The sequence below is a fragment of the Gossypium raimondii genome, chromosome 12 (genome assembly GCF_025698545.1).
Source record: "Gossypium raimondii isolate GPD5lz chromosome 12, ASM2569854v1, whole genome shotgun sequence".
NCBI classification, from domain to species: domain Eukaryota; kingdom Viridiplantae; phylum Streptophyta; class Magnoliopsida; order Malvales; family Malvaceae; genus Gossypium; species Gossypium raimondii.
In genome coordinates this window covers 5022111-5049544 of record NC_068576.1, presented here as the reverse complement: position 1 = coordinate 5049544, position 27434 = coordinate 5022111, and the positions used below count along the sequence as shown (strand labels likewise).

Below are 27434 nucleotides of genomic sequence, written 5' to 3'. Positions count from 1 at the left end.
TACCACTATAAACTGAGATGACACACTAATCAAGAGGTCTTTACAAGGTTGTAATGAGGCTTAGGTTAAGGGTATGGAAAATGTCAAAAGAGGTAGTTACAATCAAGAACCGAGTTTATAAGTTACCAAACTAGAAAAATCAGTTGTTGAATTAAAAGAATTTGCATCAAAAAGAAATAAAGAGAGGAAATGAGCTTATATACAAAAGCTGAGGCTAACGATTCAAGCTCAATTTTTTCTTTTTCATTTTTTTAAATTTTTTTCTCTTTTTTTGTGTTTTTTTTTTTTACAAAGAAAAGAAATTCAACAATACAAATGGAGAAACATAGTCAGGCAATTAACCAAATCGAATCTCGACAAAAAGGGGGTCAATAAAAAGAGCTTTAGAACATTAGTGTGGTTTATGGGTTAACATAAATGATTGTTAAAAAAATTATGTTCGGATCAACGGGGTTTACTAAGGGATAATATAATAGGTAAGCTATTTAAAGGTTAGGCGGGTTAAATCCTAAGTGCTTATATCATCTTAGTATATCAAATCAATAATGTGGTCTCAACATGTATAACCGAAACAAGTTCTAAAATAACAAATTTAGTTTATATACTCACAATCAAAAATAAAATGAGCACAAAAAATATATGCTATTATAGGCTCAAAAGCTCACAAAAAACTATGGTTTTGATGTCAAACTTGTAGATTTAAAATCTCAAGATACTGCTTCAGTTCAAGGAGACAACCTAAAATGATAATTTCTGAAAAATAACTTATCATGCTTAATTCTCTCGTGTCTTAAAGTATAACTCACACAATGCACAAAAATCCACAAATTAAACCCAAACATAATCAATAAAAACTCCAAATTAAGATAATTAATTTAATGATAGGTTTAAGAAAATTACTTAAACTCAAATAATAATTTGGGGGCTTTATCGTATAAACATATAACATCCTCCCCACACTTAAGATGGACATTGCCCTCAATGTAGAAATAGATATAAACAGAATAAGAAAAATATCATACAGGAGGAACATAATTGAAACTGCCCTGAATTTGGATGATTTCGCTGAAATAGTGAAATTCGGAATCGTAGGAGATTCTAAATGAAGTACATGTTCTGAGCATACTAATAAGAAGATAGACAATAATAAATACGATAAACAGACAACAAAATAGAAAACAACCGACAAAATAATAAAAATAAAGTGCATAATAAACGAAAATAAAATGTAAACAACTAACAATAAAAATAAACGTACAACTAAAATGAAAATAGAAATAACTAAAACATAAAACTAAATAGAATCAGTGATCGGCATTGTGCGAGATGTCAGGATCGTGAGGTGTAGGATCGGGTGAAGAAATATGGAAATACTGGCACATCCGCTACAGATATTCTTTAATGCGATCAATCCGCTCTGACTGCTGCTCTTGAAGACGATAGATATCCTTAAGTGTAACCATATGCGCAGATGTAGTAGTAAAGTGACTGGCTGGAGGACTAGGAATGGGTGACAGTGGTGATGGTGGGAGGTCATTGTGTAGATGCTCATCATCCTCATTCTTTTGCGTTGGATGTAGCAACAAATATTGATCACCAAAAGCTCCGAACCGACGAGCAACCATCCTCATATGTTTCATTATACTTAAACCCTGTGGTGCCATGTCCCCAATCAGACTGAGGGTGTCAATTTTCTCAAGGGTCTCGAGAAGGCTGAAGTAATAGGCCAGACATGTTGTATATGGACCCATACAAATAGGTCATTTTTGTAGTTGCTCACTCTGATGTCAACAACACTCGGACACAAAATGGGCTAGATCAATCAGGTATTGCTCATGCATGCTCCATAGGAAGTATGCATCTAAAGTTCCCACAACACTCATACTCTCCATCCGAAGGTATGCACTAAGCCTTGGACTAGCTCGGGTTGTACAGTGTGGCAACCTTAGAGATGTCAGACTAGCAAAAAGGGGCCAGTCGATGTACATGCCTCGAGAGGATGGAGAACTCTAGTGTAGCTAAGAAGTCATCATAATATATGTCAAGAGCGACTCCAAATCCCTCAATACTCAAATACCAAGTGACACCCCCAAGACGAAATGAGATCACTCGAGGTTCATCCCTTAACGACAACACAATCTATAGGAAAAATGTGGTGAAACACTCCAAGGTAAGGTTAACATACATCGGCTCCACGATCGCAAAGAACTGTTTCCACAATGTCTCATCCAATAACGCATGAAGCCATGTGGATAGACCCACTATCTCAAGGGCTTCCCAATCGATGTACCGACCCAAACCCAATGACCTATCCTTCAAGTGTTGGTGTCTCTCTTCATGTCGTGGATGGTCAAATGTGAGATATATGTGTCGAGTGGTTGCGGTCAGAGAGGAAGAAGATGAAGTCCAAGTAACCTTTTGCTTCTTGGACTGAGTGCGTATCTTACTCTTGCCTCGTATGTTTGGCATTATGTACTGAAATAAGAATTGACAATAAAATGTATCAAGCTAACAAAATGTTAAATGGTACACATGAGCAACCTCAACAACATAGGCACAATAGACTAAACTAAACAGGTTGTCATTAAAATCCAACAAAGCACCACATTTGAAATATGATCAGGGCAACATTAAGCAACCTAGATTTAGTGTGTCTATCAATCTGAAAAAATATATATATCTAATAACACAAAGCACAAGCAATACAACATAGTAGTAAACTAAAACACATAAGTAAACAAACTAAACAAAAACTACAACATATAAGTAAACAAACTAAACAAAAACTAAAACATATAAGTAAACAAACTAAAATAAAATAAAAATCATATGACAGAATCCATCGTAGGGTTCATCTCCCTAGTTATTTTGAAAATTAGTTTATGCTTGAAAATAAAAACATCCAAGATATAAAATAACTGAAAGAAATAAAGAAACTCCTGATAATCTCCTAAGAAATCAACTTCAAATCTTCAATCTTGACGGAAATTTGCTTCAACATCAACTTCAATGGTGTTTTTCAAGTTGTTTTCTTGAATATTCTTTTACGGCTCACTCTTATCTTCTTATTTTTTCATATATATGTCTTAGAATTCCCGAAAAACCTAAAAGTCATGATTTTTTGATGTTCGGTGTGTAATTTTGAGAAATCGACACAACCTACCACACGGCCATGTGGTATAGCGTGTGGAATGGTTTAGCCCTTGTGGCTCTTGTAGCTTGCTCCGATTTTCTGGTTTTTACATGTTTTTTGTTCCTTTTGACCCCAAGTGCCCTATTAAGTATAAAAACATGAATTTAGAGGACTAAGGGCACAAAATTCACAATTAACATCGGATAATCACCCAAAAACGCATTAAGAATGAGGTTAAAACATGTTACTTTTAGCACTTATCAATTGTTCATGAAATGGAATGGTATAATGTCTATGTTGAATTGTTCAAAGGCATGATAGTATAAATGGAGTTGAATAGGTTGAGTTTGTATGTTTTAGTGCCAAATTGGGGAATATTGTATTGAATGATATAAATCAGTTGGAATGTAATGTTTGGTATGAGTTTGATCAAGCTTTATGCGGGTTTGAATGTGCACAAATGCATCAAAGTTGCAAATGGTTAGGTTTACATGAAATAGGTACCAAATGACCTCATTTGTACCAAAAACCTAGTCCTTATCTTAATGACCACATTTCATTGTTGCAACGTCGACTGGCAGTAAGCAACACTGTGACGTCGAGTGGCTTGACGTCGTGATGTGAGAAACTATTTGGCGATGTCATGACGTGGAGAATGTCACATTACGACGTCAGCCCTAAATTTTCAAAATTTTATAATTTGGTTCTATTTCATGCTCGGGTCAATAAAAGAGCTTTCATAAGCTTGATTCAAACTCGAATTTAATTGTATATTATATTATAAATGTGTTTAAGACATGAATGTTTGTTTAAAATGATATAATTACAATATGTTTGACGGTAGTTGCTCCGAAAACAGTTCTAGCATCTTGTAACTCGGGCTCAAAGATCAGGTCAATTAAGGGGTGTGACATTTAGTGGTATCAAAGCTACAATTTAGTCAATTTTAGGACTAAAGCATAGCGCGTACAAGTCTAGAAATATATGACACAATAACCTGTGGTACTGTGATGCCTTCAAATCCAATTTGACTATGTTTTCCTAATAGATAATCATGTTGGCTGAATTAAATCATGTTGTATCTAACAAAGTAGATAGTAACGTTCCCTCTTCCAATTAGGGAGCAGGAAATAGTATGCTTGTTCCGCAAGGGCTTGAAAGTGAGGTGCGAGATCCCTTCTTCCAAATGATGAATTAATGGTGTACACAATTCATGGGAGCTACTCCCTTGGCTCCGCAACCTCTACCCCCGATCGTGCCTCCTACAACACCCCATTGTCCTTAAAATACAGTAAGTGTTCATTGACCTTCGATTGATACGATTTGAAAGTGTGGGGATTAAGAATTCAAAGGTAGAAAGGATGATGATCCGGTCCAGCTAGAATTGAATACTGGTTGGAAAATACTTAGCAAGTTTTCGATGAAATAATGTGCTCACCCGAGGATAGTTAACGATGTGCCATATCACTACTGAGACAAGAAGCTTACAAGTGGTGGACTACTTTGATATCAGTCGTTTCGAAAGACCAGGTGAATTGCGATTTCTTTCTATATGAATTCAGAAAGAAATATATCAAGTGACAGCACCTTAAAAAGAAAAAAGGGAGAATTTTTAAAATTGAAGGAAGGGAGCATGTGTGTGGCAAAGTATGAATGGGAATTCATCCGACTTAGTAAGTACGCCCGAGAGATTATGCCGACAGAAGATGAAATGTGCACCCGTTTCAAGTGGGGTCTGAACAAAGATATCTGAATGTTAGTTGGAGCACTTAAATTGAAAAAGATTGTGGTTTTATCTGAAACAACAGAAAAGATGGAAGACATGTGCAACAAAAAGAAACAAGCTAAATCGAAGCTCCAAGATTCCAGTAAACAGAGTATGACTAGATCGTTTCGAGCTACTCAATCGAAAAAGTAAAAAGATGTTCATAGTCGTTTTTCATTTCCGTCAAGGTTTTCGACGGGCTGATGACATTTAAATTATTCGACAGCCTTGAGAAGGAGAAAAACCTAACTCTAATTAACACTATCAATTGCGCAGACCATTTAAATTACATAGCTAGTTCCTATGACATCATCGAATTGCACACCCAATCAAACCATGCTGATTTGTTCTTCAATAAAATAAAATGACAATTACGGATCAAGTTATATTTAACAACTGTGTATTGTTCAAAGCATCGAACAAGGAGTCTTTCTCGAAATGAAGCCAAAAGCAATGCTAAGAGACCATTTTATCTTTCTTCTAATTTAGAGAAAAAAGTGAATATCAAGGCAAACATGAGATGAATGCGGTTTCAAATCTCACAGTTCCAACACCAAGTTTTTGTTAGCCTTAGGCTAGACTGAAATTTAACTAGACTTGATAAAATAGTAAGCAATGAAAAATACCAAAAAAAAAATTCAATTAAAATGGGAAATAAGGAATAAAGGTGGAGACGTTTGAAATTCCCAGTAATTGGACTTACATTTATATATAGAGAGTTGGTACTTGTATATATAGTAGAAGATAGATAACCAATGAAGCACCAAATTTAGTAGAATCCATATCCAAAATTCATTGAAAAATGTAAAGGGCTCGGAAACAGAACATGTTTTTCTCTTGTTGAGATGATGATAATAGCAAGGCCATGGTTAACTTGGTAAGGGAGATTGAAACCGTGACTTGTTCCATGTTTGAGAATTTTTTGTCCCTTATCTCAGGGCCAAAAGAACAATGAAAGAAGATCAGCTGGTTGTTAGTTTCCAGAATCGAATAGCAAACAGGAAGAGACATTAATGAATTTGAAAATGTTGATGCTGGTTGTGGGTCAGGAGATGAACACGTCATGTTGAGATGCAAAACCAGCTAAAGGACTCGTATTGGCAAAAAATACTAGTAATAATAATAAAGAAATAATTTCATTCCCATACCTGTGTTGCTGCATAAAATAAATAAATTGTTAGAAGCAAGCGGATCTTGCCTCCTTGCAGAACCTAATCAACAAGACAGCAATGACAAGAAGAAGACGAGACAAGTTAAAAGCAAATGATTCATTAATACAAGGCATTGAATGTAGTTCCACCGTGCGCATTATTATATAATATTTGTAAATATGGATATAATGGCATTGAAAACTAGTAGTGTTTGTTGCTACCGAAGGGTGATGAGTTGTTGTGATTGTGGAGAGGAGACACAGCAGAAACATTTTGGCGATAGTTGTGGGGATCGAGATCGAGTTAGTTCATGTTGCTTGCTTCCAATTGATATTTAAAATGATTGAGATTCCTCGTGTCTGCCCTCAACCTGTAATATATATGTTGCGCAGATGGTGAGGGGACTACAGCAAATAGCTAAGCAGAGTTGGAAACACATATCGCTTTTGCATAACAAGAAAATGGCAGCCTCTTACCATGCTCGATCAAACAGCTTGCCCTCAAGGCAACACCCTATCGTTTCACAAATCGACGAGAACTTGAACCGATTGAAGGCATCTCAATCAGCCTCTACATCATCATTGATAGGCCACAACCTAAGTGGTCTTCAGGATTTGCATGAATGTGTTGATGTATTGCTTCAATTTCCCCTCACCCAACAAGCTCTCGCCCAAGAGAAGCAAAGGGAAATGGTTGAAGAGCTTTTGGATGGATCTCTCATGCTCTTGGATGTATGTACCACTGCTAAGGATGCCTTGTTGCAGACAAAGGAATGCACTCAAGAGCTTCAATCAATTTTACGCAGAAGACGTGGAGCCGAAGGGCTTGCTAATGAGTTTAGGAAATACTTGACATCTAGGAAAGCCATGAAAAAGGCAATCTGCAAGGCCTTAAAGAACTTGAAGCATATACAGAATAAACTCAGTACTCCTGGCGAGAATGGAGCTGTGATTAGCGTCTTAAGAGATGTAGAAGCAGTTACCATCAGCGTGCTAGAATCCGTATTGTCCTTTATTTCAGGGCCAGAGGCAGAATCAAAATCGAGCCGTTGGTCGCTGGTTTTGAAGCTAATGCACCAGAAGAAAGTAATGTGCGAGGAAGAACAGAAAGCAAATAAATTTTTGAGTGCTGAAGCTGCAGTGCGTTCCTGCATCAAATCCGAAAACATGAAGCATGTCGAGAACGTGCAAAAGGAGCTTCAAAGCTCAGAGTTGAGCATCCAAGATCTTGAAGAAGGCCTTGAAACCCTCTCCAGGCATATGATAAAAACTAGAGTTACTGTTCTTAATATCATCAGCTGTTAACTATTGGCATCGCAGTTGTACATATATACTGTAATTTTACAGAGGTTATACAATAGAAAAGAAATACAAATATTATACAATCTTCTTTCTCAAAATTCTACCTCTTGTGAAATCATTTAGTTATATTTCCAAAATGGTTGCAGTAATTTTTTACTTCAGACATATTCAACCATGAACAAGAAAAAACTTGAAAAATACTTTTATCCAGCACATGCTAATATCCAAAACTTACACCCGAATCCCAGTAACTTAGACCTACCTTTAATTGTCCCCTAGTTGAATTATAGAGCCTCATCATCACAACTGGTGTCTTGGAATATCTCATGAAACATTTGTATGAATATGTGAGCTGCCAGGATTCCTCTTGCCCCACTGAAGACAATGGAAGACTTGCTAAAAATTAAAAACTCCATGCCCGTCAGTTTATCACATGGAAGATGGCAATGAAAAGATGCTAATTTGAAATTATGTTAATCATAAAATTTTCTTATGTTAGGGGAAAAGGAAGCAAGGATCAGAAAGTGGATCTTGTTCAACTTCAAACCCTTCTTTATTTTGTTATCAAATTGCATGAAAAATAATGGTAAGTGCTAACACACACGTGGAAATAATGAATTGGTTGTCTGTTTTTCCTTAATATATTAGAAAAATGTCACCAACTCCCGTGCATTGGCAACTAGGATGGTTTCAACGTGTGCAAAGAAACGGCAAGGATATATATATTGAAGTGCTTGGATTGTGAGCTGGAGAGATGGTAGAGGGGAGACATTGCATGAACATTGCTGCCACCCTTTGATCGAGATCTTAATTAATCATGTCAACATTAGCAGAAAGAAGAAGCATTTGAGATTCCCTTTGTCTCCATGGATTGATATGCATATACATATATATAACTTGGGAGCAGATGCCTAGTATTTCAGTGAAAATTGCAAGAAACGTTGATTCAACAAATAGGCTTCTTTGCTCAGAACAAAAACAATGGCAGCCACTCGATCCAACAGTTTCCCCCGCTCATCTAGACAACACCCACTAGCAACAGAAGTTAATGAGCATTTGAATAGATTGAGGGCTTCTAAAGAGGCATCTACTTCATCATCATCAATAAGCCATAAACTAAATGGCTTTCAAGATTTGTATGACTGTGTTGTTAAGTTTCTTCAGTTGCCTCTTGTTGTTGTTTAGTGCAACAACAGGCTGCTTTGATCTTTCTTGGCAAGCCAGTCTCGATCCTTGCGGAAGAAACAAACTTAGAAGCAAAACAGAAAAATGAAACTTGCGAGAGGAAAAGAGAAAAGAGAGAAAAAGTTTGAATGAAAAAAACTAAGATTTTCCATTAGAAAGAGAATAAGGCATTAAGCCATTACATATATGAGATAACAAACCCAAAATCAACAAGTTATCACCTAATAATATACCTAACACCACTAGTTTACCTAGTAACTTGATAAACTTGCTTGAATACTTAACCAAGCTACCTAAACTTATCATTCATTACCTAATTACATCAAAATGCAGCTACCAACTAAGTTCAAAACAAACTAAAATACAAAATGCTCATTTAAGTAACTAAATGAAATAGTTTCAGTTTGCTGCTTGAGGCACGTTCCTTGCATGGCCACCTTGACTCCTGCACGGCCACCTTGACTGCTGCATAGGAGCTGACTTCAACACTCCTCCTCAGTTTCTATGCTGCAGACTCCTAGTTGCTTTCTCAAGCTTAGCAATCTCGATGTACCAAGTGATTTTGTGAAGATATCAGCAATTTGATTTTCAGAACTGCAGTGAATCAGCTCGATCTCTCGAGCTTGTTCCATTGCTCTTATCACATGCAACTTAATGTTGAAGTGTTTTGTTCTGCCATGAAAGATAGGATTTTTGGCAATTTCAACAGCTGACTTGTTGTCACAATAAATCCTAGTTGCTTCATTCTGTTGTAGATTCAAATCAGTGAATATCTTTCTTAGCCATAGAGCTTGATTAACAGCATTAGCAGCTGCTACATATTCTGCTTCTGCTGTCGATTGAGCCACCATTGTTTGTTTTCTTGAGCTCCAACAAATCATGGCTAAGCCAAGTGTAAAAGCATAACCAGAGGTGCTTTTCATATCATCTTTTGAACCAGCCCAATCGCTGTCAGTGTAGCCAATCAATTTCATCTCCTCGACTCTTCTGAAATGTATTCCATGGTTCAAGGTACCTTTGATGTACCTCAGCACCTTTTTTCCTGCTTTGTAGTGCTGTTGGTTACAACAATGCATGAATCTTGACAACATGCTTACTGCAAATAGAACATCAGGTCTCGTTGCTATCAAATATAGCAAACAGCCAACAAGACTTCTGTAATTTATTTCATAGATAGGTTCATGATCTTCTTGCCTCGATAGTTTCATGCCAACAGCCATAGGTGTGCTGGTTGGCTTGCAGTTCTTCATTGAAAATTTGGTTAAAAATTTTAAAGCAAATGATTTCTGTCCCAAGAAAATTCCTTCATCTGCTTGATTAACCTCCATTCCTAGGAAGTATGTCATCAATCCCAGATCTGACATTTCAAACATTTCCTTCATTTTTGTTTTGAGCTCAGCCAATATGAATTTTTCTCCTCCAGTCACTAAAAGATCATCAACATAGAGTGACACAATGAGCTGTGTTTTAGCTCGATTTCTTTTAACATAGAGTGTTGGCTCGCTAGCACTCCTTTCAAATCCCAAACTAACCAGGTATGAGTCAATTCGAGCATACCAGGCTCGAGGGGCCTACTTTAGGCCATACAAGGCCTTTCTTAGCCTATACACCAAATGTTCCTTACCAGGCATTGTGAATCCTGAAGGTTGCTCGATTTATATCTCCTCTTCTAAGAGACCATTGAGAAATGCAGACTTCACATCCATTTGGTGGATTGTCCATCGGTTCGGCACTCTGAACCAACAATCTAATTGTATCGAGTCCGCTCTTTGGAGTAAATGTTTCCATGTAGTCCAGACCATATCTCTGACTGAAGCCCTTCACAACTAGACTGGCCTTCAGCTTGTTTAAACTTCGATCTGCATTATGCTTCACTCGATAGACCTATTTTACACCAATGATTTTTCTGTTAGCTGGCTTTTCAACCAACTCCCATGTCTGGTTCTTCTCAATCATGTTGATTTCATCAACCATAGCCTGTTTCCAGCCTTCATCTGCCTCAGCTTCTTCAAAACATGTAGGTTCAGCTACAGCAACCTGTCCCCTTTCATAAATTTCACCTAGGGACCTTGTCCCTCTCACAGGCACATCATCCACATCTATTTCAGGACCAAGCTACTCGAGTTCAGCTTGATTAGGCACCAGGCCTTCTGAAACTGCTTCTGGCTCATTCTTCTCCCAATTCCAACAAGCCTTTTCATCAAAGATAACATCTCTGCTCATCTGGACTTTGCTTGTCAAGGGATCCAGAACCCTATATCCCTTCTTAACTGAGCTATAGCCCACTAGGACACCTGGTTGAGCTCTTTTTGAAAGCTTGTCCCTCTTTGCTGCTAGAATCTGTGCATAGCACAGGCAACCAAACACTTTCAGATGTGCCAAGGAAAGCTTGAATCCAAATCAGGCCTCGAAAGGTGTCTTGGAAGCAAGAGCTTTGGTAGGAAGCCTGTTCTGAAGGTAGACAGCAGTGTTTACTGCCTCAGCCCACATGGTCTTGGGTAGTTTCTTCTCAAACAATAGGCATCTGGCCATATCCATCAGACTTTTGTTCTTCCTTTCAGATACCCCATTCTGCTGAGGTGTGTACACATTTGTTAGCTGGTGTTTGATGCCAGCATCATTGTAAATGGCTTGGAACTAAGCTGAGGTGTACTCAGTGCCATTATCTGACCTTATCAATTTCAGCTTGCAGCCTGTTTCTGTCTCAGCAGCAATTTTAAACTTTACAAACACCTGAGCTACCTCAGACTTGTGTTTCAAGAAGAAAATCCAGCAAAGCCTTGTAAAATCATCAATGAAGAGAATGAAATACCTTTTTTTGCTGAGTGATTCAGTTCTCATAGGTCCACATACATCAGAGTGCACCAGCTGCAATCTTTTAGTGGCTCTCCATGCTGAGTTTTTAGGAAATGGCAGTCTTGCATGTTTCCCCATCTGACAGACTTCACACACATTATCATACTCCACTAAATTGGTGAAGTTTTCAGCCAAGCCCTCACTGGCCATTCGAGCCATTGATCTGAAGTTGGCATGCCCAAGCCTTTGATGCCAAAGCTTGGAATCATCAACAGAGGCTATGTATGCTGACTTTGAGTCATTTGGCCAAGGAATCTCAAAGCATTTGTCAGTCATTGTGACTGTCATAAGGCTTGATCCACTTAGATCAGCAATTTTGCACTGCTTGTCCTTAAACACAACTGAATAGCCTTTCTCGAGCAGTTGAGCTATGCTGAAAAGGTTTCTGTCAATCTCAGGCACCAATAGCACATTTGGAATGACTTTGTTGCCTGTAGAAGTATATATCAGCACCTCTCCTCTTTCTTCAGCCCTTATGAACTAACCATTTCCAACCTTGACCTTGGCTTTACAACTTCTATCCAAGGTTTTAAACAATGAGGCATCTGGTGACATGTGGTTAGTGCAACCACTATCCAATAACCAGCCTTTAGAACATTTCTTCTCAGTAGCTAAGCAAGAAACAGCAAACACCTGCTTTTCCTGATCACTGCTATCTTCAGCCACACGAGCTTCAACCTTTGGCTGCTGAAATTGGTTCTGCCTTGGCTTGTTTCTGTTTTTACAAACCCTTTCAACATGGCCCTTCTTGTTGCAGTGTTGGCACATAGCATCTGGCCTAAACCAGCATCTATCTTCTGATTTCCTGACCTCTTGTAATATCTGCAGGGCTGATCATTGCTCCTTGCAGCATCAGGCTTAGGCCTGTTTTTCCAGGGCCTTTTGCCTCTATAAGCATTGGTGTTCGAGGCTTCTTTGGCCTTGGCTTGAAATGCACCTTCTTGGTGATCTTCAGCTCTACTAGCTCTCATTTGTTCCTGAGCATAGAAGGTGTTAATCAGCTCAGTTAAGGAGATGCTATCTAGGTCTCTTGAGTCCTCTAAGGAGGATATCTTTGCCTCATATCTCTCAGGCAAAGTGGAGAGGACTTTCTCCACAATTCTTGCCTCATCAAAGTGCTCACCTAGGAGCCTTATGCTGTTAACCACTGCCATTATTCTATCTGCATACTGCTTCACTGTTTCTTCTTCCCTCATCTTCAGATTCTCAAAATCTCTCCTCAAATTCAACAGCTGTAGTTGCCTTGTTCTTTCTGTGCCTTGAAACTCCTCCTTAAGCTTGTCCCAGGCCTATTTTGGAGTCTCACAGGATATAATTCTGGTGAAGATGACATCTGACACACAGTTCTGGATGCAGGACATGGCTTTGTGCCTTTTGGTCCTCTCATCAGCATGTTGTCTGATCTGAGCTACTATGGGATTAGCCCTTAGTGGTGCTAGCTCAGCATCTGTGTTGACAACCTCCCACAGATCAAAGGCCTGTAGGTAGGTCTTCATCTTTACCAGCCATATGTGGAAGCCTTCTCCATTGAAGAGTGGTGGGGCTGTTGGTGAAAAACTTGAGGAAGCCATTCAGCTTTCTTGGTTTGATGCAACAGGTCCACTAAGAATGCAGCTCTCGATACCAATTGTTGGTGTTTAGTGCAACAACAGGCTGCTTTGATCTTTCTTGGCAAGCAAGTCTCGAGCCTTGCGGAAGAAACAAACTTAGAAGCAAAACAGAAAAATGAAACTTGCGAGAGGAAAACAGAAAAGAGAGAAAAAGTTTGAATGAAAAAAACTAAGATTTTTCATTAGAAAGAGAATAAGGCATTGAGCCATTACATATATGAGATAACAAACCCAAAATCAACAAGTTATGACCTAATAATATACCTAACACCACTAGTTTACCTAGTAACTTGATAAACTTGCTTGAATACTTAACCAAGCTACCTAAACTTGTCTTCATTACCTAATTACATCAAAATACAGCTACCAACTAAGTTCAAAACAAACTAATACAAAATGCTCATTTAAGTAACAAAATGAAACAGTTTCAGTTTCTGCTTGAGGCACGTTCCTTGCATGGCCACCTTGACTCCTGCATGGCCACCTTGACTGCTACATAGGAGCTGACTTCAACACCTCTGTCCCACCATGCTTTAGCCCACGAATGTGCTGATGAGTTGTTGGATGGTTCTCTTACACTCCTCGACCGTTGCAGCACTGCAAAAGACATTATGCTGCAAACAAAAGAAAGCGCAAGTGAACTTCAATCGACTTTGCGTCGAAGGAAAATCGGTGAAGCCGAGATCGCAAGTGAAGTGAGGAAATACATGAGCTCCAGGAAATTTTCCAAAAAAGACTATCTACAAGGCATTGGGAAACTTGAAGGTCATACAAAGGAAAACCACAGTCTCACCGTCAGAAACAATTAGCATGCTGAAGAAGATTGAAGCAGTGACTTGTTCTATGTTTGACGATTTGTTATCTCTCATCTCCGGACCAAATCCTAGAAGTTTGTTATCAATTTCGAATCTATTGCATCAAAGAAGAATAGCGTGCGAAAATGCTAGAAGTAACGTGAATGAATTTGAAAAGGTTGATGTTGCTTTGAAATCCTTCGGAATAACCAAATCTGAGATCATAAATCTTGAGATGCAAAACCGGCTAAAAGACTTGGAGCTGTTTATTCAAGATCTTGAAGATGGACTTGAATGCCTCTTCAAGTGTATGATCAAAGCAAGAGTCTCACTTCTTAACATCCTTACCCTGTAAAAAACCAAACCCAATTTTGGATTACATCATGTATAGAAATCAAATATACATACATACATACATACATATAAATGAAATAATCTTTTCCATTTCCATACGACAAAAGCTCCATGTTATTTTTCCTCTTTCAGTAGCATTTGTTTTAACCTTTTTTTCTTCCAGAGAAAACAAAAAGTTACATAAAACAAGAACTAGATAGTAATGAAACAAAGTTAACCTTGGGTTTTGTATTTTACTTTCTTCTTAAATATGATGCAATTAATTTATCAAGTTTGAGGTGGTAGGATTCCTTTTGTCTCTAAATTAAACAACAATCAATCCATTCACACGGATTCATGCATTAATAGTGATAACAAAGAAGCTTATATTCAAATCTATCACACGTTTCAATTGATGAAAATGGTGAGGCCGACTTATTGCCAAATATCAACCATTAAACTCCACCCTTTATTTCTATTTGTTGGCAATATGTGTAGAAATTATTAAGCTTGCATGCAGATATTGCCTCCCTCCGCCACAACAAGATAATCGTATAATAAACTCTACCCATTTTTCTGTTTGTTACCAACATGTGCAACATGCACATATTGCGTGCAAACCCCTTGTTTTTACAAATGGTTGAATTGTAGTAGGAACAAAACGACTCTCCAAACAGATATGATAGGTGAGTTTTTATCAACTGAATTCAACACCTTTCACGAAGCAAATGGAATAAACAAAGAGTTCACAACACCTTATACATCTGAGCAAAATCATGTAGCAAAACGCAAAAACTGCACTGTTGTTGAAATGTGTAGAAGCATGGTGAAACAGTTGTCACAATAGTAGAATATGCAATTGTAATTATGCACCACTTGGTCTTCTAGTCTATAGAGACTAGATCTCTTCAAAAATGGTAAGTACATTGATTAAATGGTAAAATTCTCATTTCTACCGTAAAAGTTATAGACCTAAATTGCGAAATCAATAAACCAAAAAATATATATATAACTTAGTCTAAAGTTAAATTTAAATTTGCTAAATACCTAAAATTCTAATTAAAACCTAAAAACTAAATAAATATAAATGGGCGTAAATTTTATCAAATTTAAGACCTAAACACCTAAACAACTCAAATCTAAAAAAGAACTTAACTTCTAGATGTAGATTTATACTCAACTAATTATCACAATATACCAATTTCATCAACATTCCATGCAGAACTTGTACATTCAACCATCCCGAATGACCCAACAGTGATGACTTTTACTATTTGCATATTCTACCATCCCGAGTGGCACAACGATGATGGCTTTGACTATTTGCATATTCTATCATCTTGAGTGGCCTAACAATGATGGTTTTGAATCATTATATCATGTTAAAGTAGTAACACCAACATTGTTTTTGTTGCTTATGTTTGGTCTACTGGTCTGATTAATTGTTTTCTGCTGATTTGTTAATTGATTCTTTAGTCAATGTTTAATTTAATCAGTTGTTCTTGTTTTCTAGCATAGTGGGTTGTCATGGGATGTGTCCCTAGTTTTAAGGGTAGCGGTGTGTAATGGGGTGTAAACCTATATAAGGCACTCAATTGATTTCAAAAATTACCGATCAGCTTAGTTCAGCTTCCCTTGTTTTTATTGTTTTCCTCTATTATCTGCTGTGTGTTCCTCATTTTGGTATCTAAGCCAAGTTTTTATATTGTTTTTTGTGTCTTCTCTTGGCAAAATCAGCGGCCTTTATGCCATCGGTGGAGTTAAGAAACTCAATAATCAAAACTACAACACTTGGTATACATGTATAATGTCGTACTTGTAAGGCCAAGACCCGCGGGAGATGGTGAATAGAAGCGAAAGCATGCAACTGGTGGCAGAGCCTATAACAACCCGTTTTTTTAGTGGTGTAAGAAACAATGGTTTCGAAACCCCATTTTTGATATTCAAGTCCTTCAATATTATTATTTAACATTTATGAGGTTAGTATAAAATTTAATTAAAGTTTGATCCCTTAATTTTTCAATTGGATAGTTAATTATGGTATAAGAACTAAATTGTAAAAGTGGTAAAATTGTATCGCTATGAATTTTTAATTAATTGAAGACCACTTGATCAATTAGACCTTTTTTAATATAGTGAACGGTGGTGATGGATAACTATCATCCACCTAATTGGCTAATTAAGGTTAACATTAGTTAATTATTAATTAATTAAGTTAATTAAAATTAATTAAAATTTAATCTTAGTATAAAAGATAAGTTAAAGAAAAAAATGGTTTCTTTTCATGTTCATCTTCTCCCCATCGTATCTAAGAAGAAGAAAAAGGGTTTCAAAGCTTTCAAACTTTGGTCCCTAAATTGGTAAGTGACTTTAAGTCTGTTTATTGTAATTTTTATAGTTCTGAGGTCCCGAAAGCTTGATTTAACTAACTTGTATACCAATTTGTGTACCACTTGATCAATTAAACCCTTTTTAATATAGTGAACGGTGGTGATGGACAACTACCATCCACCTAATTGGCTAATTAAGGTTAAAATTAGTTAAATATTAATTAATTAATTAATTAATTTAATTATAATTAATTAAAGTTTAATCTTAGTATAAAAGATAAGTTAAAACAAAAAAAACAGTTACTTTTCATGTTCATCTTCTCCCCATCGTATCTAAGAAGAAGAAAAAGGGTTTCAAAGCTTTCAAACTTTGGTCCCTAAATTGGTAAGTGACTTTAAGTCTGTTTATTGTAATTTTTATAGTTCTGAGGTCCCGAAAGCTTGATTTAACTAACTTGTATACCAATTTGTGTACCACTTGATCAATTAAACCCTTTTTAATATAGTGAACGGTGGTGATGGACAACTACCATCCACCTAATTGGCTAATTAAGGTTAAAATTAGTTAAATATTAATTAATTAATTAATTAATTAATTATAATTAATTAAAGTTTAATCTTAGTATAAAAGATAAGTTAAAACAAAAAAAACAGTTACTTTTCATGTTCATCTTCTCCCCATCGTATCTAAGAAGAAGAAAATGGGTTTCAAAGCTTTCAAACTTTGGTCCCTAAATTGGTAAGTGACTTTAAGTCTGTTTGTTGTAATTTTTATATTTCTGAGGTCCCAGAAGCTTGATTTAGCTAATTTGTGTACCAATTTGTAAAACCTTTAAAGTTTTCAAAATTTTTCATTTTTGATTTCTTGAAGTTTTTGGTGCTAAATTGTTTGATTTTAATTTTAGAAGTGAAAAATGACAAGTTTGTAAAGTTTAATTCCTAGTTTTTGAAAATAAGGACTAAAATGCATGAATTTAGAAAATGGTATAATATTTCTACAATTTTGTATAATATAGGGTTATAAAAGGATGAAATTGAGACCTATTTCAAAATCGAAGCTCAAATTTGAAAGTTATGGTAATTTCAATTTTAGGGACTAAATTGAATTAAATTCAAAACTTTAGGAAATATTTGAAAAGTGAAAATGAAGTGACTTATTTTTATAATAAAATGAAATAAGGTATTTGGAATTGATAAATTGAAATAGATTATCGTATAGATCGGGATTTGAATATATCAAAGGATAATTGAGGAAAACGCAAAATTATAGATTAGTCCTCGACATCTTATTTGTTGTTGTTTCTGCCAAGTTCATATGGGACTTACTTTATGAATTCAACACCTTTTGTGAAGCAAATGGAATAAACAAAGAGTGCACAACACCTTATGCATTTGAGCAGAATCGCGTAGCAAAAAGTTAAGACCTAAAATGCTAAATCAATAAATCAAAAAGTAAAGTTAAATCTAAATTTGCTAGAGACCTAAAATTATAATTAAAACTTAAAATCTAAATAAATCTAAATGGGACTTAGATCTTATCAAATTTAAGTAAGATCTAAACACTTAAATAAATAAAATCTAAAAAAGAACTTAACTTTTATATGTAAACTTATACACAATTATCATGATATACTAATTGTATCAACATTTCATGTAGAACTTGTACATTCTACCATCCCGGGTGGCCCAACAATGATGACTTTCACTATTTGCATATTCTACCATCTCAAGTGGCCCGACAATGACGGTTTTTACTCTTTGCATATTCTATCATCTTGATTGGCCAGACAATGATGGTTTTAAATCATTATATCATGTTAAAGCAGCAACACCAACATTGTTTATGTTGCTTATGTTTGGTCTGTTGGTCTAATTAATTATTTTCTGTTGATTTTTTAATTGTGTCTTTAGTCAATGTTTATGTAACACCTCTAACCCATCTCCGTCGCCAGATTAGAGTTATGGAGTATTACAGTACAATTCGGAACATTTAAATGCAAATAGAAACGATTATACAAATTATCTTATAGCATTCAATAAGTCATATAAATCAGGGTAGAAATACATTTATGGACTTTAAATAGAGCCTATGGGGCCCTAAAAATAATTTAAAAACAATTAAGGGTCATTTTGAAACAAAACAGAAAAATATAAAAAAATTAAAAATCTTTGAAAGCAAGGGTTACACAACTGTGTGACAGATCCCAGACTTTGCGGCTATCTCACACGCTCATGTATGCAAACCATGTAACTAACTGTTCCCGTGTAGCTCAGGGTCACACGGCCATGTCTCAAAGCAATGTAACTCTCTATGCCTGTGTGGACCAACCTGCACTGAAAACAAATAAGGTACACGACCGTGTGAGTAGGCCATGTGACAGCCCAAGTCCCAGGCCGTGTGTACCTTAAAAAGATTGCAAAACAAGGCACATTTTCATCCAAAACTTAGGTACCAAGCCAAATCAAAATCAGCCAATTCCAAACCTTAAAAACACAATCAAACACACTCCAAAACATAGCAATAGAACTTTTCTATAAGATCTAACCAATATGCCAACAAAAGGCACCACAATCACAAATCAACCATGATCATATCAAAAACATATTAATCAACCATTATCTTACTACTTTCAAAAGGCATGCTCAATTACTAAATACTCCATATTTACACTTTATTTACAAGCCATCAACAAAAGGCATAAGACACAAATGAACTTGGCATAAATTCAAAACAACCAATTTACCAAGACAACACTTAAACCCTATTACATGTCATTTATAACCTTATACCAAAGTAACCAAAAATACCAAAATGATGATTGGATAATGTGATTTTGCTTCGATGAAATTCCAACAGATCGAGCTTTCCATTGATCTATAAAGAAAGAAAACAATGGACGTAAGCAAATCAATGCTTAGTAACATCGTATATAATGGAAACTAAATTTACCAAATTTGAATCATTTTGTACATTTCATGTATAATCTCATTAACAAACTTATGAATTCATTCATTTCCTATACACACAACAAATCTTACGAATTAGTGAATTCACATATATAAATAGAACTTGAGCCTACTATAGCAAAAACATTTAGATAACATGTTTACCAATCAATTCATTCAACTCATATTCAAGTGGTAAATCATATTCCATTTTATTAAACCATGTTTAATTTCTCTTTTAGTGATTGATTCCATGTAGCAAAAGCATATATTCTTTGCATTTTACATAAATAACAACTTAAAACATAGCATATCATAAAATGTTTATAAAAACAAATGCAATTCAATTACCTCTCAATCTATAATATGTGACACATTCCATTTAAAGCTTGATACTATATAACCATTTCATTATTATTCCTTACATAAGTCAATTTACACATATAGTTATTTCAATATTTCCTTTATTCCAACATGATTCAACAATTTCCAAGTCATTAAACATTTAAACATACATATATTCAGAATTTGTAATATGTTTACTCCAGTAAAATAATTCTGTATCAAATAACCCTTATTTTTCTTATGGATCTTTGTAAAAGTATTCAATACATAAGTCCAGAAATGGATAATACACATAAGAGATAATCAGATACAGAATAAATGTGTCAGGTTACCCGTCTGAGCTAAACTAATGATAACACAGATAAACTAGCTTGGCCAGAGCTAGGTAAACGTATTAAAAGACAACGGATAGCTAATTAAGGCTAAATTTGAGTCTCATTTTAATCCAAGTCTGCAACACATGTAAGTACTCGGTCCAGATCAGAAATTCAGAAAGAAATCTCATGTATAAAACTTTTACTCGATACATCAAAATCGTTCTAGAGATTTATTTTATTCCACATAGATTAATTTCATTTCAACAAAATATATATGTATCAATAACCACAATTAATATTGAATTATAGTCAAGGATATCAACTAATATTGTAGAATATAACAATTCCCGAATTCATTACTAAATTCAAAACCAATTTATTTGAAAACATTTTCAAGCAAAAACATTTAGAGAATTTCAGTTGGCCTTGCAGCGGAAAAACCATATAGTGTATTGTTTATAAAACTATGGTTTATTATCTTTAGTAATCTTAAGTCAAGCGTCATTTTAAAATATTAAGGCTTTTGAGAAATAAATACCAAAATAATCCCAAAAACTAAACAGAACATAAAATGTCCAAAAATAAACAAAACCCAAGAATGTCCATAATGTCCATAGTAAACAAAAAAGAAAAAGCCCATAGCACTTGAATAAAAAACGTGAAAAGTCGAGCTCCCGAATCGCCGTCCAAACCTAAGTCGGAGGGTCACCTAAAACAAATCAAGCAAAAATGTGAGCTTTAAGCCCAATGTGTGACTAAGCCCACAATGATAGTACAAGTATATATAAACAACAAAATGTTTCATAGCATATTATAATTCAATCGAAGTATATTTAGTCATATCATATCGTATCATGTCATGTCATGCCATATCGTAGCAAAGCATAGCACAACATATCATATCACATTAAGTCCTACCTCCATCTATTACACACCATCTCCTACCAGCCAATCACACCAGTATGTGGCGGCGTGTCATTCATATAGTTACAACTGAGCTGCCATACATAAATTTGCGATCTAGCCGCCATAATTGTAGTATAAACTGCCATATAACACTTCCTCCATCATACCATATCCCACCCCGAAACATAAACAAATTATAATCTTATATCATACTTATATGTATCATAAATCATACAGCATGCATACTTACATATTTTCATACCAATCATAACATATCACATGATTAAATGGTAAATTTCCTACTTAACATACCTCCTAAACTTAATCGTATACTTTTATGTCAAGAAACTTAGGCTTTTCTAGCCCCATACGATGCCTACGGACCAAAATTTTGAGTCCCTCAAATAGCCCCTAATTGGGCCCTAAAATTGGGCTAAAAGGCCCACACGGCCCAAAACCTAGCTCGTGTGGTCCCACTATCTACCCACACGGTTTATGAAGTTTTACACCGTCATGTGCCACACATAGCCTAGCCACACAGTCTACAGAGCTTCACACGGCCATGTGCCATACACAGCCTACCACACGGTCGTGTGGCACTGGCAGTTTCGAAAAATACCCCATGTTTCACGTTTTTTCTAGTTTTTATCGAGTTTAAAGGTCATTTTAACACAATTGATTGTTGAGTTGATTAACCAGACGTCTAGAAACACGAAACCTACACTCATTCATCAAATCGTACTAATTAATCACAAGAAAATCCATCCAAGAACACATCCATAAACATAAATTTTTTAGTTCCTAAAAATACAATTCGCTTACTTACTTCTTGAAATAGCGTCCAAAACCGAGCCTACTCTGTTGGGGGCTCTTGTTTTACAACCTTTTCGCCTAACAAGAGCCAGAAATACACTAATCACAATTTCGAACATTATTTATAACCAAGCAACCAATACCTTACCAAAAATAAACTAAGAATAGGATGACCATAAAAACAATCGAATAAAACTTACCCTTCGAAAGAATTTCTATGCGAGAGATATAATCACACAACACACAATAAGGTTTAATGAATAACAACCAAGAATCCTCAAAGAATAACCCAAAGAAAAGAGGAACAGAGGAGAAAGAAAACAAAACAAAATAGAAACAATAAGGAAACAAAACTGAACATGGGAACAATGAGGGTTTTGGGAAAGTTACTTTAGGAAACAAATTAGGTATATTTGAAAATTAAATTAAAAATAAAAATAAAGAAATAAGATAATATTTTTAGCTAACAATGTATCCCCCCAACATCTTTAATTCAACCACCAGAATTGTAATTCAAAATGGACTCAAACACTAGCAAAACAAGCAACAAAAACATTCCTCGTGTTCCCACCAAGATTCAATCTCAAGACCCAATGCAAATATCCAAGGCACTTAACTACCATACCAAATCAAATTATTTGACAATCATGCACACTTAAAAATCCAAAAATTTGGGGCATTACACTCAAAACTTGTTCCAAGTGGAGTCGCCTAGCTATCATAACGTGCTAGTCGAGAACCTAGCAAGCTAAGCACGAAAACCTAAAAATGTGGTGTCACAACTAACCAATTCGAGCTAGTTTGGTTAACCACCTATTGCCTAATGTTTGAATACTAAACTTAAGATGAATCTAAGGAAAAATAAAACTTAAATGCTACGCCCCGGTCTCGTTACCAAAATCTAGGTTCAAGAGTACGATTACGTGTGTGGAATATTTAAGAACCCCTACAACGCCTATTCAAAGATAATCTTATAAAGTTTGGTGTTTAGGGTTTCTAAATCAAAATTCTAAGCACGAATTCAAATATACCACCTACCTTCAAAAACTAAAAGAGAGCTAAAACTAAAATCCAATAATTAATATAGGATATTAAAAGAAAAATTAATTCTAAAATTTATACCAAAATTGAAAATCAATCAGTTTAACTTAAAAGTATAAAATTAAATTTAACTTAAAATCATAAGACTTCACAGTTAACACTAAAAATTTTAAAATTTTAAAAATCTAATATTTAAAATCTAAAACAACAACAAAATTAAATATAAAAACTATTGATATCTCAAATCAAGTTAGAAAAATAAAAATAAAACCAAAATCTAAGTCAAAGTCAAAGTCAAAGTCTAATTTAATCTATTAAAACCTAAGATTTACTAAAGCGAAATGAATCTAACTTAACTTAAAAATGGCGCATGTGAAAATGTGACAAAATGATTAAATTGCAAATTTTGAAAAGTTGGAGGGTTAAAATGTAAATTTGATCAAAAGATAAGTTTGAGCTATTATTGATTATTTTACATGAGAATAATTTGGAATGTATGTTGATGCGATGAAAATCACTTTTGTACCTGGAAAATATTTGAAAGTACATGGATTAGATTGTAAATTTCCTATTTTATTGAAAAATGATAAAATTGCAATTTTCACCACTTAGGGACTTATATTAAAAGCTAATTATGAATTAAGGGATGTGCGTTTGATAAATGTCCATTTATTATGAAGAAAGAGAAATAATAGGTGAATACAGGTAAAATGGTAATTTTACTATATAAGGGCATTTTAATCATTTCTTAAGTATTTTATAGTGAAAATAATCTTTTTTTTTAATGAGATATTTGATATATGAAACAAATATAAACCATTGAATGTGATTAAAATGAGGTAATTAAATGTTGGCCGCTTGGGAGACTTTACTTAACAAGGAGGAAACTCATCTTTGTTGGAACACCAATAGGCCCGTGATGCAAGGATCGAAGTTGAAAAAGTTCAAAAATATGCCAAATCAATCTAAGTAGGTAAAGCCTCTATCAAAATGCCAAATCGTAGCTGGCATCAAATCATCCTAGCCTCAACATGATCCATTCGAAAGAAAACTCCAAACTTCTAAGAGAATTTTGGAAATACTCTTTGCTGCTAGTCAAAGATAAATTTCAGGTAACTCCAAATAATGGGACAAGACCTACCTTCATAAAGGGATTTAAGGAATTTTCCAAAAAAAAATGATATTCTTTCCATAATTCCCTAAAATGTTTCTTTAACCAAAAATTAAAGCATTATTTAATAATTATTCTCAATTAAAATTTTTATCAAATCTAATTTATATTCATTTAAACTGAATCTTCTATGTGCATGTGTCACAGGCTGTGCAAAGGAGCTCGCGACTAAGGGTCATTTGGCCTAACAAGACTACGCATTACTTTGAAAGATTGAAGGCTCATCTACTTAGTTTGGTGAATATGTAAACACTCCAATAATTTTATTTTACCAATATCTTGTAATCTTAGAAGATTTTGTAATCTTAGGAAATCTTGTAAATCCCTTGAGAATCTCAACTTTGTAGATTGTCTTTAATCTCAACCACTGATGTATTTTAAAGTAGATCGTTGGATCATGGGGAGCTCAACTATAAATAGAGCTATTCCCCTTCATTTGTAATCACTTCAATTCATTCTTGAGTAATACAATACATTTTGAAAGCATCTACTCAAACATTTGGTGTGCTTAACTTCCTTGTGGTTTTTCTGTTCGATTAGTGCTCCTTTATTTTTTGTGTTTGCTTCTATTTTTTTTCGGTATCTTAGAGAATTTTTGTTACAAACAACGAGTGACATCTAAAAATGCATCATTCACTTTAATTAACAACATTGTCTATTGTCCGTTATTTTCCCTTAATTATTGGACATGAAAAATCCCCCATAAGTAGTTGAAAAATGTGAAATATGTTAAGTCTTTAATAACAAATCAATCCAAACCAAGGTGTTTAGACGTTTTATAAAATGTAAATTAAAAATTACAGTTACTCGAAATTGAACTAAATTCTATTTTTATTTACTTTTAATTAATTTTAATTTTATGATAAAATAAATATTTATATTTAAAATGGTGCAAATAATGTAAAAGTTTTTGAAAATTTATTGTTATTTAGAAATATTTATGAAAAAGCTTTAAAATATTGTCAAATAATATTCAAAAGCCATAAAAATAAAATTAATTTTGTCAAAATAAAATTAAAAATTTAAAACAAAAAATTAATATAAAAAATTAAAAACCGAATCAAGTTATAATAAATGATTTAAAATTTTAAAAAAATATATCGAACGAATCAAACCGTTATTATCCCTAAAATAGATTAAGGACCCTTACAATTTACAAAGGCAAGACCATCACGCAACTGATACCCTTGCATTTCCCATTGAACCACATAGGCCCATCCATCATCATTCTTCTCAGTTCATCTTTGGGTTTCTTTTCTTCCGAATCCAAAGACAATCTTACCAAGGCTGGCCCATGGTCAAACATTTTCAAGGTTCAATCAATTCGAAGTAGAACATGTGTGCATTTTTTTTTTTTTTCATTTAAAGCTTGAACACAGTAAAAGAAATGGTCATCCAAAACTTCAATGTGAGCCGAGGGGACCTAACCAAGTACCGAGATATAGCAGTAGCTGATTAAAGCTTATTTACTACATCAGAGTCTAAATTAAGCTTGGCTTGGCAAAATAACTTAGGGTATTAGAAATTCAGGATGTTTGCATATGGTGTCAGATTCTGAAACCAAGGGCTATTTAGCTGAGTCCAGAATTGATCCTGGGTCCAGTCATTTATAATTTTGGGCAATTGAAGCTCTGCCAATTTTTCATTGCCTACAGGAAATTGCAGAGATGCTGGAGAAACTTTGTTCTCCTTTGCTATTATATCTTTTTTCTCTTCCACCATTGCTTCTTTTTCTTCTTCAATTTCTTTCTTGAAGAATTCTCTGGTTTCAGAAATTGATGGCACCAAATCTTCTTTTGGGCTGCGAAAGGAGATGGTCTCTAAGGATGACAATGGAGAAGAAGTTGTTGTGTTCGTTGCCTCCAACTCTTCTTCCAATGCTGCTCTTTGCTCCAGTACTCTCAAGGAGGTAGCTTTCCTGTATATCTTGCACAAAACTATGTCCTGCATTCAATCATAGAAGAATAAGACCCAAGACCTTCCATTTAAGTCTGCTAATGTAATTTAAGCAATCCTGTTTCAATGCAAATTAACTTAAAAAAAAAAAAAAAAAGCTACCTTAGGCAAGGAGCAACCATCTGGGAGGCGATACTCGTTCATGACCCAATCAGTCTTGTTTCCTCGTGGAGCTCTCCCTTTATAGAAAACAAGAGTCTTTTTCAGGCCAGTTATCCGCTTTGGATCTGATAAGCTCACAATTTTCCGGTCAGAACCAGTGGCTTTCCAGTACCCATTTTCAGTCGTCCGGTTTGGTCTCCCTCCATTGCCATGCTTCCTATCTCTAGGCACAAAGAAATACCATTCCCTCTCCCCAATCTTCGACAATCCTAAAAAAAAAAAAAAAAGAACAACATCCGAATTAGACATATATTAAACAATCATATTTTCCTATGTGGTTAAACAAACAAATGAACACTTATGTACCAGGCAAATCCCAGGGATCATGGTGATAAATGTTGAGAAATCCAATTACATCATAACGCAACTTGTTGCCGTAAATCATGTTTTTGAGGTAAAAACCAAGGAGTTCTTCCTCTGTTGGATGGAATCGAAAGCCCGGAAGTTCCATCTCTAGGGTGGTATCATCAGAATTGGATTGGCAGGTCATTGAGGTATAAGTATTTTTACAGGGTTTCAGTGTGGGTTAATATTGAAGATGAAATTAAAAGAAAAAAGAAAGTGATTTTGCATGCAAAAGACACCGGCTTGGGTGGATATTTAGAAGGATGCTAGATGAAATTGCTGATTTATAAATGTTTTGGACAAGTGAAAGATTAGAAGTATCAGTTTAAAATGTTGTGATGAAAAAGCTTCAAAACTAAGACCAAGTCATCACCAAAGAAAATCATGAAAGAACTTAAAAGTACTGTACAAAATGGAAACTGAAGTCTTTCACAAATGGTGGAACCCACACGCTTATACACAATAAAGTCGCAATTGATTAATCTTTGCTAGATTTGTGTGAGGTAGACCATGACTGATTTCTCAGGTCTTGCTTGACCTCCTTTTTCTTTTTTCGCCTTTTATTTTTGTGAATGTGGACTTTTGCTTGGAAATTCCAAGCCATAATAGTAAGGTTTTTGAAAGGAAATTTCTACCGCATACTTTGATCTTTGAAATAATATTAGATACAGTGAGAAAGGTAGAATTTTTAAAATTTTTAAAAAATAAAATCTAATTTTACTATAAATTAATTTATTATTTTAAAAGATTAAATCAAATATTTTCATTTTAAGGTAGCCAAAAGCTACTGTTAGCTCGCCTCCGGTTGTTTTTAGTCTTCCAAACTTCTACAATTAAACTTGAGTTAGAATTAATTATTCTTGCTACTTTGTTTCTTTCTAAATATTAAGAACATAAAAGTATTTTATGTAGGAGAATGTTTATATACAATTATTACAACTCTAAAGAATAAAATACAATAATAGAGATTGAAG

The 27434-nt window shown here is 34.8% G+C and overlaps 2 protein-coding genes across 2 annotated transcripts; one reads left to right on the top strand and one right to left on the bottom strand.

The window, feature by feature from the left end:
* The first annotated feature begins 6441 nt into the window (after positions 1 to 6441).
* On the top strand, positions 6442 to 7353 carry LOC105762966 (uncharacterized). The gene has a single exon (XM_012580970.2). The coding sequence runs from the start codon at positions 6442 to 6444 to the stop codon at positions 7351 to 7353; it is 912 nt and encodes a 303-aa protein (XP_012436424.1).
* A 17939-nt stretch (positions 7354 to 25292) lies between these two features.
* On the bottom strand, positions 25293 to 26832 carry LOC105762964 (NAC domain-containing protein 6). The gene is made up of 3 exons (XM_012580965.2): positions 26422 to 26832; positions 26056 to 26324; positions 25293 to 25941 (listed from the first exon to the last, which is right to left on the bottom strand). Exons 1-3 carry the CDS (start codon positions 26603 to 26605, stop codon positions 25516 to 25518), a joined length of 879 nt encoding a protein of 292 aa, XP_012436419.1. The 5' UTR covers positions 26606 to 26832; the 3' UTR covers positions 25293 to 25515.
* Between the last annotated feature and the right edge of the window lie 602 nt (positions 26833 to 27434).